General features: G+C 35.6%; 1 protein-coding gene across 1 annotated transcript; it reads right to left on the bottom strand.

The window, feature by feature from the left end:
* Positions 1-253: 253 nt before the first annotated feature.
* Positions 254-1,360, bottom strand: DCS_08287 (uncharacterized protein; the record flags this gene model as incomplete). The annotated part of the gene is made up of 3 exons (XM_040805562.1): positions 254-667; positions 710-1,015; positions 1,205-1,360. The coding sequence occupies 3 exons, from the start codon at positions 1,358-1,360 to the stop codon at positions 254-256; spliced, it is 876 nt and encodes a 291-aa protein (XP_040653288.1).
* Between the last annotated feature and the right edge of the window lie 11,790 nt (positions 1,361-13,150).

The raw sequence follows: 13,150 nt of genomic DNA, 5'->3' as shown, positions 1-13,150 counted from the left end.
GACAACGCAATACCCTTGTAAAATAGCTAGGTTACGAACAACCAACCTAGGAACCGATAGAGGCTCTAGTACAAACGGAAGCCCTAGAGGAATTTATGCAGCAATAGGGAGATCCCTATACGAACGGCGGAGCGCAGGCAAGCCGCAAAACGAGACGTAAAATTTCGACTATACCGAAGGAAAGAATCGGCCCCGGAGCGCCCCCGACAAGGGCCCGACCCGATACTACCACTACGGATATACGCTAGCCGTACTACTCAGACTCGTTGGTCTTTGTATCCTCCTTACTCTTGTCCTCCTCGGTATCCTCCTCGGGGAGGGTCTCGAAACTATCCATTGCAGCACTTGGGCGGGGGCGGGACGTAACCGAGGGGGGCGGGGGCGGGGGCATAAAACGAAGGCGCCGGGCGACTTGGGCGATGTGAGGGGCGGAGGCGACGGGGCGGCGCGATAGAGTTGCGTCGGCTATGCGGGACGAGCGCGACCTACTGCAATTGCGGGCGACGCGGGGAGTAGAGGGGGCGGGACGGCGCACCGAGGGGGAACCGCCAGCGCAAGACTCGCGCAACTCGCAGATATCGCGGCGCATCTCGGCCAAAGTGGCCACCAACTCGGCACTGACGCCCTCCTGCGCCTGCTGACGGCGGGCAAGGCCGCGCACGTCACTCTGGATGCCCGTCAGGGCCCGAGCCACGCCCTAGGCAAATACGCCGAGCTGCATACTCGGCACAGCGCCGGAACGGCCACCCGCTTGAGTCGGGGTTAAGGCGTTGGCGGCGAGGACGAGGGTGCGGTTCGGGTCGTTATTGTTGTCGGCGGCAGCGGGGGGAGAGACAACACCCGGCACGGGGGCGAGGGTGTAGGCGGGGCGCACGGGAGCAGGCTCCATCTCGGCTAGAGCCAGGGTGCAAGCCCAAACCCGGCCTAGGGCCAGAAACTCGGGCGACAGGACGGCGCAAGCGCCCGGTACGGCCCCGACCTTAGGGCGGGCCTCGACCAGGATGTAGACGTTGCGCTGGGCGCAAGTACGAAGGTCGCGCAGGGCGCGACGCAATTAAGGGCGCGCGGCGAACAAATGCGGCACCTAGACGCATTTGGCGTGCGCGCGCGCGCACGTACGGCAGCCAGCACCACGGCCCGGCACGCAGTCGTCACGGCCGCTAGTAACGAGGCGATTAACGCAGGGGAGGCATATTCCGCGCACCTCCGGAGGAGGTGCGAACTCCTCGTCGGAGGAGTCACCCTCCACCAGGTATTCGCCCAGGGCGCAACGGCGGTCCGACTTATCGGTATAGTGGCCATAACGAGGGCCCGAACCGCGTCCGGGAGGGGGGGGAGGAGCACCCGCGGCGGCAGACATAATAGCAGCGGCGGCGGTAACGAAAAGGTAAACAAGTCCTCTACGAGGGAGGAGCAACGGCAGCAAGAATGGGATCAACAGTTCCTATCGTTACCAGCTTATCAGCCAACGGCCCGAAGGACATACGGAACGGCCCCGACAAGGAAGCAGCAACCTACCTTACGGGGGAGGAACGACAGCAATAGGGGAGCAGGCGCAACAGGAGGCGGCAAAGGAGTTAATAATAATCGTGCGGCGAGAAGCTGAAAAACGGGCAGGCACGATGGTTAAAGGAAAGAGGAACAAGAAGCGCAACAGAACGGGAACGGAGAAGGCAATATAGAGGGAGTAGCGAGGGGGAAAAGCAGGGTAACGCCAGGCGCCTTAGGCACCCGGCAAGCACCCGGTAAACACCCAAGGAGGGGACAGAACGGGGTGGAATTAGTTGCCCCGGGTAACCAGCAAACCCTAAATAGGGGACGATGCAGGGAGGAGACTATACACACCAAGCACCCGACGAATACCCGAAAAAAAAAAATAAAAAAAAAAAAATTCGGGGGAGCTACGGATTGGGAAAACCAGCCTTGGGAAGGGCGGTTTGGCTACGGCTACAGCTAAGACTTTACTTCGAACGGGTGGAGCGAGACGGTATGTTATAGTATCGGGCTTAGCCCGATATAGGAGAACGAAGGGAACCAAGGGACCCACTAGGAGGAACGCACACAACTAGAAGCCCTAGTTGTTAGGTAGTTTTCCCTCCTTTAAGTCTTTTAATAAACATTATTGAGAGTCCTAGAGCAGTCGCCTAGCGACTCCGTAATATTATTATAGTTATTGCCTTTAGTTAAATAAATTTAGAGAGGTAGTCTATAATAACTATTAAGAATTAGGGGTTCTTATTATTTTATACTAGTAGGTTAGTTATACAGTCGATTGATATTTACTTCTAATAATAGTTTAGTAAGGGGATTAGTTATAGGAGTCTCTATCTCTATAGATAGCTCTTACGGCTTTAGTAGTAGTAGTAATTCTAAATATACTATATTATATCCTATAATATACTATTTTAGTAGAAGTCCTACTAAAGTACTTAGAATATTCCGTTTTAACTTAGGTGGCCCGATATAGGTAATTTATATACTTATTATATTATTTATATTATTAGTAGTTCCTAGGCTAGTAACTATAGGCGTCCCTTATAGTATATTGCGCTATAGGTACTAATAGTATAATTAGCTATTTGTTCTTTTATTTTTGCTTCTACTAGGAATTTCCGTACGCTTATTGTAACTGTTTATTGTTAGGCTTTATATATTATATTGTTTTATAACGCCTAGTCCTATAACTCCTATAGGTAGGGTTTTGGGAAGAGTAATTAACCGGCTAGTATATTCTATAAAAATAGTATCTTTTTCCTTATCTATCCCTATACTACTAAGAGTAATTAGGATATATTAATAGCTTTTTATCCCCCTTTTGTCTCTAGATAGGCCTACTCTGCCCCTATATTTATAGCTATTATATCTTAGGCACTTAGTACTTTATAGCCGGTTTAGGCCTAGTTTATTCCTGTATTTGCTCGATTTGTTTTTGTATTTGTAATTACTATATCCTAGGTGTCCTAGGCGTTAGGACCTTCTTATACGGGTTAGCCTTTAGGTGCCTTCTATAGTATAGAGATTAATACCGGCTAAAGTATTTATTTTAGGCGTAATATATCCTCCTTATCCTATTCCTAATATAAGAGTATATTTAGTCGTTGTACTTATAAGCCTAGTCTATACTATAGTAAGTAATTAAAGTTTGTAAGGACTTCCGCCTACTGTACCTATTGTTCCGATATCTCCTATAGTTTAGTAAAGTATTTAAGGTTCTTATAGTCCGTTAGAATAGTAAATAGTTCCGTAACGCCTTATAGGTCTACCGATTATACCTTAAGATAGTTAATAACTATTAGGAGTTCCTTATTATAGATTATATAATTCCTTTCTACTAGTATAAGTTTAGCTAAGTAGTAGGCTACTAGTTATAGGACCCCCTTACTATTAATTTGTAAAAGGTATCCGCTTAGTACCTTACCTAAGCAATTGGTTTTAATAAGAGTCTTCCTATTTAGGTCTTATTGTACTAAGATTAGGTATAACGAAAAGGTATACTTAAGGGATTAGAAGGCTATATTTTCTTTAGGTCCTTAGTAAAATAATATACCCCTCCCTATAAAGGCTGTAAGTAGTTTTGTAAGGCTTGTAAAATTAGGAATAAATTTATAGTAGAAGTTTGCAAAACCTAGGAAGCTTTTAATCCCCCTTACCTTAGTAGGTAGTTACTATTCTTAAATTATAGCGATTTTTGCTAGGTTGCGCCTAACCTTAATGCCTGCTTAGATAATAAACCTAAGGTATTTAACTTCTATTATTGTAAATATATACTTATTGAGATCTAGGTATAGACCGGCTGCCTAAAGCTACTTAAGGATTTCCCTAACCTTAGTAAGGTAGTTAGCCTTCGATCTAAAGGTATAGATTAGGATATTGTTTAGATAGGTTATAACTTACTTCCCTAATTTATTCTGCAATACCCTATTAATATATCTTTAGAATAAAGCTAGTGCTTTAGCTAGACTAAAGGGGTAGACTAACTATTCGAATAGACTAAATTATATATGGAATACTATAAGCGGTTTATCTCCTAGCGCTATATATAACTTATAGAATACTACTTATACGTTTAGTTTAGTAAACTAGTATACCCCTAAGAGTAAGTATAGCGTTTCTTTAACTAGTAGGAGTAAGTAGTAATCCTATTGTATAATTTTATTTAGGGCTTAGTAGTCTATATATAGCTTTTATTTTTTATTTTCTTTCTTAGTAAGTAGTATTAGTACTACTACTACTAATAAACTTACCTATATCTATCCCTTATTTAGTAGGTTTGTAATTTATTTACGGACTTTAAGTAGTTAGTCTTATAGTAAATTATATAGTAGGCCCTAGGGTAGCTATAGTATTTCTCCCTTATTGTTTTATTATAGTTAGATATACTAGTTCTAGGAGCCTTAGTATAGTAGTAGGCCTAAGGCCTATTCCTTATTAAAGAGATTAGTATAGTCTTAGAGGGCTACCGGAAGAATAGGTAGGGCTATTACTATTGTATTTATACTTTTGGGTACTTATAGTACTATTTCTTATAGTTTTATTGCTATTTCTTATAAGCTTATTACTACTAGTACTTCCTATTATTTTTGTATAAAGGTTTATACTAGTATAAGGTATACCTCCTAGGACCTATTGGAAGGGCGGATATTGTTTGCTTATACAATTTAGTTACCTACTGCCCTAATTATAAGGGTCTGATCTGTTGCGTTTAGGGTAACCTATTAGTATTCTATCTATAGTAGACCTAATATAGTATTTCGACTTAGGCTTAGGATAACGTATAGGAGTACTAGGCTTTTCTAGCTATTTATATTAATTATTGTACAAATTATATTAGTTATTATAGGGTAGGTAAGGGTATTGTTTATATTTTACTAAGATATTATAATAGCCGTTTAGAGTAGTTGTTTTATTAGAAGAAGGATAAGCTTAAGTTATAGGTATTAGGTTATCCTTTTGCTAATAGCCCTATAGTAGTTATAGCTACTATTAATTTAAATATTAAGGAATCTTATAGAATTTATAAGTATAGTAATAAGGAAGGGTAGTTTATTTATCCTTAGTATAATCTTTTTAAACTTAATTTCCTAATTCCCTTAGTTCCTTATAGTCTGCTTATTTATAAACCCTTTATACCTTTATATAAGACTTAGCTTAAAAGCGCTTTATTTCCCTTTTCTTTTTTAGTTTTTAATTCCTTATAAATATATTCTTTTCCCTAAGTAGCCTAAATACTTATCCCTAGGGTATATAAGATTGTAGCTTATTATAGGTATTATTGGATATAGTAGCCTTTCTCCCTATAGCGGATATATATACCGGCCGCCCTATGCTTATCTCTCTCTTCCTATATAACCTATTTTGCTTACTATTAGGGCCCGTCTTAGCCCTAGTTTATTTTTATTATTGGTTTAGTTATAGCTACTTTAGGCCTAGCTATAGCTCTAGAGCCCGCCGTATTAACCCCTAATATTAGGGTATTATTGTTCTTATTGGGTTAGGGGGTTACCCTAACCGTCCCTTAGCCGGGCCTATCTTAGTCCTTAATTTTATCCTCTATATATTGTAATTCTATTTCGGATGCAATTTATTTATATATATTAACCGCTTTATTATAGTTATTTATTATAGTCCCCTGCTAAAGGATATAGTTTCTTATTCTCTTAGTTAGCCTAATATAGAGCTTTATAAGTTTTACCTTACTAGTCTAATATATCCCTCTTGCTAGTATAAGCTTCTCTTTAAAGCGTATAAGGAATGCTAGGAATAACTTTAATATCCTTTGCCTAATGTCCTTTAGTTTAATAACTATTAGTTACTAGCGGTAGGGGTTACTATAAGCCGATTTAAGGTACGTTAGAAATTAAAACGGGTTGTAACTAATGCAGGAGCCTTCCTTAAAGTACGTTATAACTTATTGCTAGACTTTAGCTAAAAAGGTTTACTAAATAAAGATCTATTAGTCTTAGGCGGACTTAATAAAGTCCCTATCTACCTAGAGCTTACGGTCTATATAGAACTTCTAGGCTATAAAGGTACTTTTGTTACTATTATACGGGTCCCCGACTGGAATCGGTTTGCGTTTAATATAGGCCTATAGTGTACCTAACTTATCCTTAGTTTGTTCCTACTAGAGGTTAATTGTTAAGGTATCTATTGGCTAGGCCAATAAGTACTTTAGGTCCTACTGTACCTATTACTACTTATTCTTCTATAGAGCTAAATTTTATATAGAGTATATTTCTATTTAGGCGTATATTTAGCTAAACTTTATATAGACTTTTGCTATAAAGGTCTCTATAACTTACTGGAGGTTAATTTTTTTGGGCTTCCCCTTATTTATTTTAACTTATAATAGTTAGGCTTTTCCTTCCTCCTAACCGGTATAAGTAAAGTCTTTTAAATATTATGGAGTTACTAAGTAACTACTTTAGGACTCTTAATAATATTTATTAAAAGACTTAAAGGAGGGAAAGCTACTTAATAACTAGGGCTTCTAGTTGTATGTATTCCTCCTAGTAGGTCCCTTAGTTCCCTTTATTCTCTTATATCGGGCTAAGCCCGATACTATAACAGTAACTACCTATAACTAGGAAAGAAATAATAACTTCTTATTATTTCAAAAATTTTTTTTAAATTAATTTAGGTAAGTTACTATATAGGCATTACTGGATTACTAAAGGGTACTATTATAGGCGTATAGCGTTAGTCGGACTATAGGAGGAATTAAGGAAGGAGGGGGGTATATTATAATATTAGGCTTTACCTAATAGAGCTATGTCTTAGGATAGAGTTACGTACTACTGTATGTAACTCTATACTCTATACCTAAGTAGGTATTAGAGTATAAGTACTCTAATGCCTAGTACTTAGGTTAGTATTCTATAGATTTCTTAATAACTATTTCCGACTACTAAATACTAGTAGTACTAGTAAATCTATAACAAAGTCTTTTAATAAATATTATTAAGAGTCCTAGAGCAGTCGCCTAGCGACTCTATAACAATCGTTCGGTAAGTCTATTTTGTTTAGGGGTATATAGGCAAGATATTTTGAATAGTATTCCTTTAGTACCTAACTAGTCCTAAAGCAGTATATTAATTTTAGGTCCTCTATTATAAAATATCCTTTTTAGGTAACGGCTATAGTATGTTTTTAGGCTTTAAAAGAAGTTCTTTATAGCCTAGAGAATTATTGGTCCTTCCTTATTAGGTAGGATATATACCTAATGGAATTAGGATTTACAATCGATAAGGATTAATTTAGTGGACTTTGGATTATAGGATATAGGTTTAATTCTAAATATATCCCCTTCGATTGAGTTAAGTATATAGTCTAGATCCTTAATTAGATCCCTTAACTAGCGTCTAGTAGATTTTGCCCGTATATAGGTAAGGTATTGAAAATCGGTAACCTTAATAGATAAAAAGTTAGGTAACTTACTAGTAATCTTACTAGTCTTTTTTAATAGTAGCAGACTAATATATCCTAGTCTAATATACTAGATACCTACTTATTATAGTAGTCTTTGGTAAGACTGGTTGCTAAATTCCATACTAGTAGTCGGAATAGCCTATTCCTTAGTACTAGCAGTATGGACTACTAGTAGGTCTATTGCCTCTATAGGGATTGGGTCCTCTATAGGGTCTTTGTATAGGGTAGCCTTAGTAAAGTCCCTTGGGTTAGCCGAACTAGTAGTTGGGCTAGGACCTAGTCCTGGTCTAGGTCCCGGTTACGGTACTGGACTGGGTACCGACCTAGGTACCGATTTAGGTACCGACCTAGGTACCGATCTAGGTGCCGACCTAGGTACCGATCTAGGTACCGACCTAGGTACCGATCTAGGTACTGACCTAGGTACCGATTAGGTGCCGACCTAGGTACCGATCTAGGTACCGACTGGGGTACCGATCTAGGTACCGACTAGTCTTTTGCCTTATTAGCCTAGGAAGGTTACTGCAAGGAAATTTCTACTACTATTCTATAGCTACTATAGTAGCTTAAGTAGGCTAAGTCTAGTTTTCTTAGATAGGGCGTATCTAGGCCTTCTTATTGTAGGAAGAAGCTATACCTCTAGAAGTTAAGTAGGCTATATATTTTTCGGTTTAAGTTATATAGGGACTGCTTAATAAGCGTTCCCCCTAATCCATAGTATTATATCCTACTAATAATATTAACTTCCAGTTTCGGAATATATAGTACCTCTTATAGTATAAGAGTACTATAGGTTAGTAGATTAGTATTAATTAATACTATAAATTCTATAGTTCTAATCTACTAGGGTATATTGGGCTACCTCTAGTAGTAATTGGTTTTGCTTAGGATTTTGCAATTAGTTAAAAAGTTATAAACTTAGACCGATTATTTACTAAATAGTAGGTTAAGCTAGTATTGTAAAATAGGCCTATATAGTATATATTAGTGTTAGTAATACTATATAGTATACTAATATTACCTAAGTTAGGTAATATTTCCAATTCTTATATAGAGTTAGAATTAGTATTTAATTCTTAATAGGAATTAGGTAAGTCCATACAGCTAGCTGTTAGGCTATAGGTACTAACCAGGAAACTAATAGTATCCTTTAGTTACTTAGTCGATTGGTTGGATTTATTGGATTGGCTTGTTTAGCTGGATTGGCTTGTTTTGGATTAACTGGGTTAACTGGATCTAGTAGATCTATTTCCTTTCTTCTTTTTCTTAGGTACTTAGGATACCTAGTAACTAAATATATTCAATTTAGTAGTACTAGAGTTTTCTTGTAGTAGGTTAGCTATAAGATATTATAGGTTAAGGATATCCGTTTAGAGTCCTAGGGCTCGAGAAGATATAAGGGTACTATTCTATATAGCAACCTATTATAGAAATATAGGTTTAACTATTATAAGGTAACAGTTAGTTTAATTTAATAGATTAATTGTTACGCTAGCTAGTTATAGCCTAGTAAGTTAATTGTTAAATTCGGTATTAAATGCATTAAGTATTCCTTTATACCCCTTAAATATAAGGTTATAGTAGGCCTTATATAGGTTGGAGCGTTTAGCTTTATAACCTTTGGAGTAATGCTTTTTCAATAGTAAGAAAATATTGGCTGGAATTTTAATATATATAGTTAATTTTAAGATTTCTTTTAAGTAACTATCCCGTAGTAATATAAGTAAATTGGCCTAATTTCTGCTTAAAAAGCTAAAAGCAATTAAGGGCTTATCTAGAAAGCCTTTTAGGTTAAGAGCTTAGAGTTAAATTAATAGGGATTGCTCCTATAACTTATAGTTCTTAGTACCTTTAAGTTTTATATATTCCGGGAATTAAAATGCCTTTTTATTTAGGGTATAGTTAGAGTAGGTATCCTTTGTCTTAGTAATAGTAGTACTAGTACTAAGTATTAACTTAATAATATTTAGTTATTCTTATATCTATAGGATAATAATATTAAGTTACTATAATAGTTTGTTAATCTGTATTTATTGTACCCGTAGATATTTTTTAATCTCTAATAGGTTGATCTTCTAACCTTAGTTAGTAGGATCTATTTTCTAGTTAGTAACTAGATTTAAATCTTACCTTGCTTACCTAGCTAGTAGTACTAGCAATTAGGTCTCCTACTATTAGTACTAGTAGGGAAAGAAGCCGTAGCTTGGAGACTAAGCGTTACTAGTAGTACTGGTAGGTAACGTACTAGTAGTACTAGTGGTTAGGAGAGCCGTAGTTTAGTAACCAAGAGTTACTAGTAGTACTGGTAGGTAACGTACTAGTAGTACTAGTAGTTAGAAGAGCTATAGTTTAGTAACTAAGGATTACTAGTAGTACTAGTAGGCAACTTAGTAAGTTATAGATTCGACTAAGAGTTACTAGTCGTGCTAGTAGGTAACTTAGTAAGTTACAGATTCGACTAAGAGTTACTAGTTGTACTAGTAGGTAACTTAGTAAGTTATAGGATTCGATTAATTGTTACTAGTAGTACTAGTAGGTAACTTAGTAAGTTACAGAGATCGATCCGGACGATTTACTAGTAGTACTAGTAGGCGACTTAGTTAGTTGCATAGATTAATTCCGGAGGATTAATTGTAGTCCTTCCGGGCTTATAACCTCTTGCAATTTGTATGCGTAAGAAGTAAGGGTAGTAGAAATATATTGTACGGATTAGGGAATTAATTAAGCTATTAGTAATAGCATAAGGGATACCAGTTAGTAACTAGGCAACAGTATACAATTAGTAGTACCGAATTATATAAATAAATATAATTATTCTTCTACCTAATGTACAAGGGAAGTACGGCTATTTATACCTATAGAGTAGTACCGTATAGGTCCAGATTGTAGCTATATAGTTATACTATAGTTTAATCGCCCGTTTGGTTGTATAATAGTTTAATTGCCTATTTAGTCGTACAATAGTTTAATTGCCGTTTCGGTTGTATAATAGTTTAATTACCTGTAGTAGTACTGTAGGCTGGTAATAGCTAGTAGCGACTAGGAGAGCGGTAATTATTATTCTAATTAATTGGCTCCTGTAGTCGACTGGCTACTACGTATATAAGTTGTATTGTAGTAGTAAGTTGGCCGGTAGTAGTTCGGAGAAGTAGTATATTGTATACTATTAGTTAACTCGGTATGCTTACTAATACTTACAGTATAGTATAGTATCTTTACTAGTAGTAGTACTACTAGTAATAATAGGATAGTATCCTATTTGGGTAGTCTTACTAGTATAAATACTAGTATTTTAATAGGACCCCCTTACTATTAAATTATAAGAGGTATTTACTTAATACCTTACTTAAGTAATTAGTCTTTACTAAAGTCTTTCTATTTAGGTCTTATTATACTAAGATTAAATATAATAAAAAGGTATACTTAAGGGATTAAAAGGCTATATTTTCCTTAGGTCCTTAGTAAAATAGTATACCTTTTCCTATAAGGGCTATAAGTAATTCTATAAGACTTATAAAATTAAGGATAAATTTATAGTAAAAGTTTATAAACCCTAGGAAGCTTTTAATCCCCCTTACCTTAATAGGTAGTTACTACTCTTAAATTATAGTAATTTTTACTAAGTTAGGCCTAACCTTTATACCTACTTAAATAATAAACCCTAGGTATTTAACTTTTATTATTATAAATATATACCTTTTAAGATTAAGGTATAGGCTAGTTAGCTAAAGTTACTTAAGGATTTCCCTAACCTTAATAAGGTAATTAGCCTTTAATCTGAAGGTATAAATTAAAATATTATTTAGGTAGGCTATAACTTACTTCTTTAATTTATCCTATAATATTTTATTAATATATTTTTAGAATAAAGCTAGTACTTTAACTAAGCTAAAGGGGTAAACTAACTATTTAAATAGGCCGAATTATATATACAATACTATAAGTAGTTTATCCTTTAGTACTATATATAACTTATAGAATATTACCTATATATTTAGTTTAGTAAACTAATATACCCCTAAGAGTAAGTAAAGTATTTTTTTAACTAATAGGAATAAGTAGTAATTTTATTATATAATCTTATTTAAGGCTTCATAGTTTATATATAGCCTTTATCTTTTATTTTTTTTCTTAGTAAGTAGTATTAGTACTATTATAGTTAATAAGCTTACTTATATTTATCCTTTATTTAATAGGTTTATAATCTATTTATAGACTTTAAGTAGTTAGTCTTATAGTATATTATATAATAGGCCTTAGAGTAGCTATAGTATTTCTCCTTTATTATTTTATTATAGTTAGATATAATAGTCCTAAGAGCCTTAGTATAGTAATAAGCTTAAAGCTTATCCCTTATTAAAAAGATTAATATAGTCCTAAAGGGCTACTAAAAGTATAAGTAGAGCTATTATTATTATATTTATACTTTTAAGTACTTATAGTACTATTTCTTATAGTTTTATTACTATTTCTTATAGGCTTATTACTATTAGTACTTCCTATTATTTTTATAAAAAGGTTTATACTAATATAAGGTATACCTTTTAGGACCTATTAAAATAATAAATATTATTTACTTATATAATTTAGTTACCTATTGCCCTAATTATAAGGGTTTAATTTATTATATTTAAGGCAACCTATTAGTATTCTATTTATAATAAACTTAGTATAGTATTTTAACTTAGGCCTAAAATAATATATAGGAATACTAGGCTCTTTTAGCTATTTATATTAATTATTATATAGACTATATTAATTATTATAGGGTAGGTAAGGGTATTACCTATATTTTGCTAAAATATTATAATAGCTATTTAAAGTAATTATTTTATTAAAAAAGGAATAAGCTTAAGTTATAGGTATTAAGCTATTCTTTTACTAATAGCCCTATAGTAGTTATAGCTATTATTAATTTAAATATTAAGGAATCTTATAGAATTTATAAGTATAGTAATAAGAAAGAATAGTTTATTTATTCTTAATATAATCTTTTTAAATTTAATCTTTTAATTCCTTTAGTTCCTTATAGTCTATTTACCTATAAACCCTTTATACCTTTATATAAGACTTTGTTACGGAGTCGCTAGGCGGCTGCTCTAGGACTCTTAATAATATTTATTAAAAGACTTAAAGGGTAGGAAACTACTTAGTAACTAGGGCTTCTAGTTGTATATGTTTCTCTTAGTAGGTCCCTTGGTTCCCTCCGTTCTCCTATATCGGGCTAAGCCCAATACTATAATATACTATCTCGCTCTACCTGTTCGAAGGAAAGTCTAGCTGTAGCTATAGCTAACCTACCCTTCCCTAGGCTGGCTTCCTAATCTATAGTTCCCCCTAAAAAATATTTGTTTTTTTTTCCCTAGGTATTCGTTAGGTACTAAGTATATACAGCCTCCTCCCTGCGTTATCCCCTATTAGGAGCTTAATAGTTGCCCGGAGCGACTAACTCCTCCCTACCTTAGCCCCTCCCTAGGTATTTACTAAGTACCTAAGGTAACTAACTTTACCTTACTTTGTTCCCTCCTTAGGTATTCCTTAGGTACCTAAGGCGCTTAGTATTACCTTACTTTTCCCCCTTACTACTCCCTTTGTATTGCTCTTTTCGTTCCCTTCTTATTACGCTTTATTATTCCTCTTTCCTTTAATTATTATACCTACTTATTTTCTAGCTTCTTACCGTACAATTTGTTATTAATTCCTTTACTGCCTCCTATTGCGC

Source organism: Drechmeria coniospora (genome assembly GCF_001625195.1).
Source record: "Drechmeria coniospora strain ARSEF 6962 chromosome Unknown scf7180000000099, whole genome shotgun sequence".
Classification (NCBI taxonomy): Eukaryota; Fungi; Ascomycota; class Sordariomycetes; order Hypocreales; family Ophiocordycipitaceae; genus Drechmeria; species Drechmeria coniospora.
This window is presented reverse-complemented; position numbering and strand designations above follow the sequence as displayed.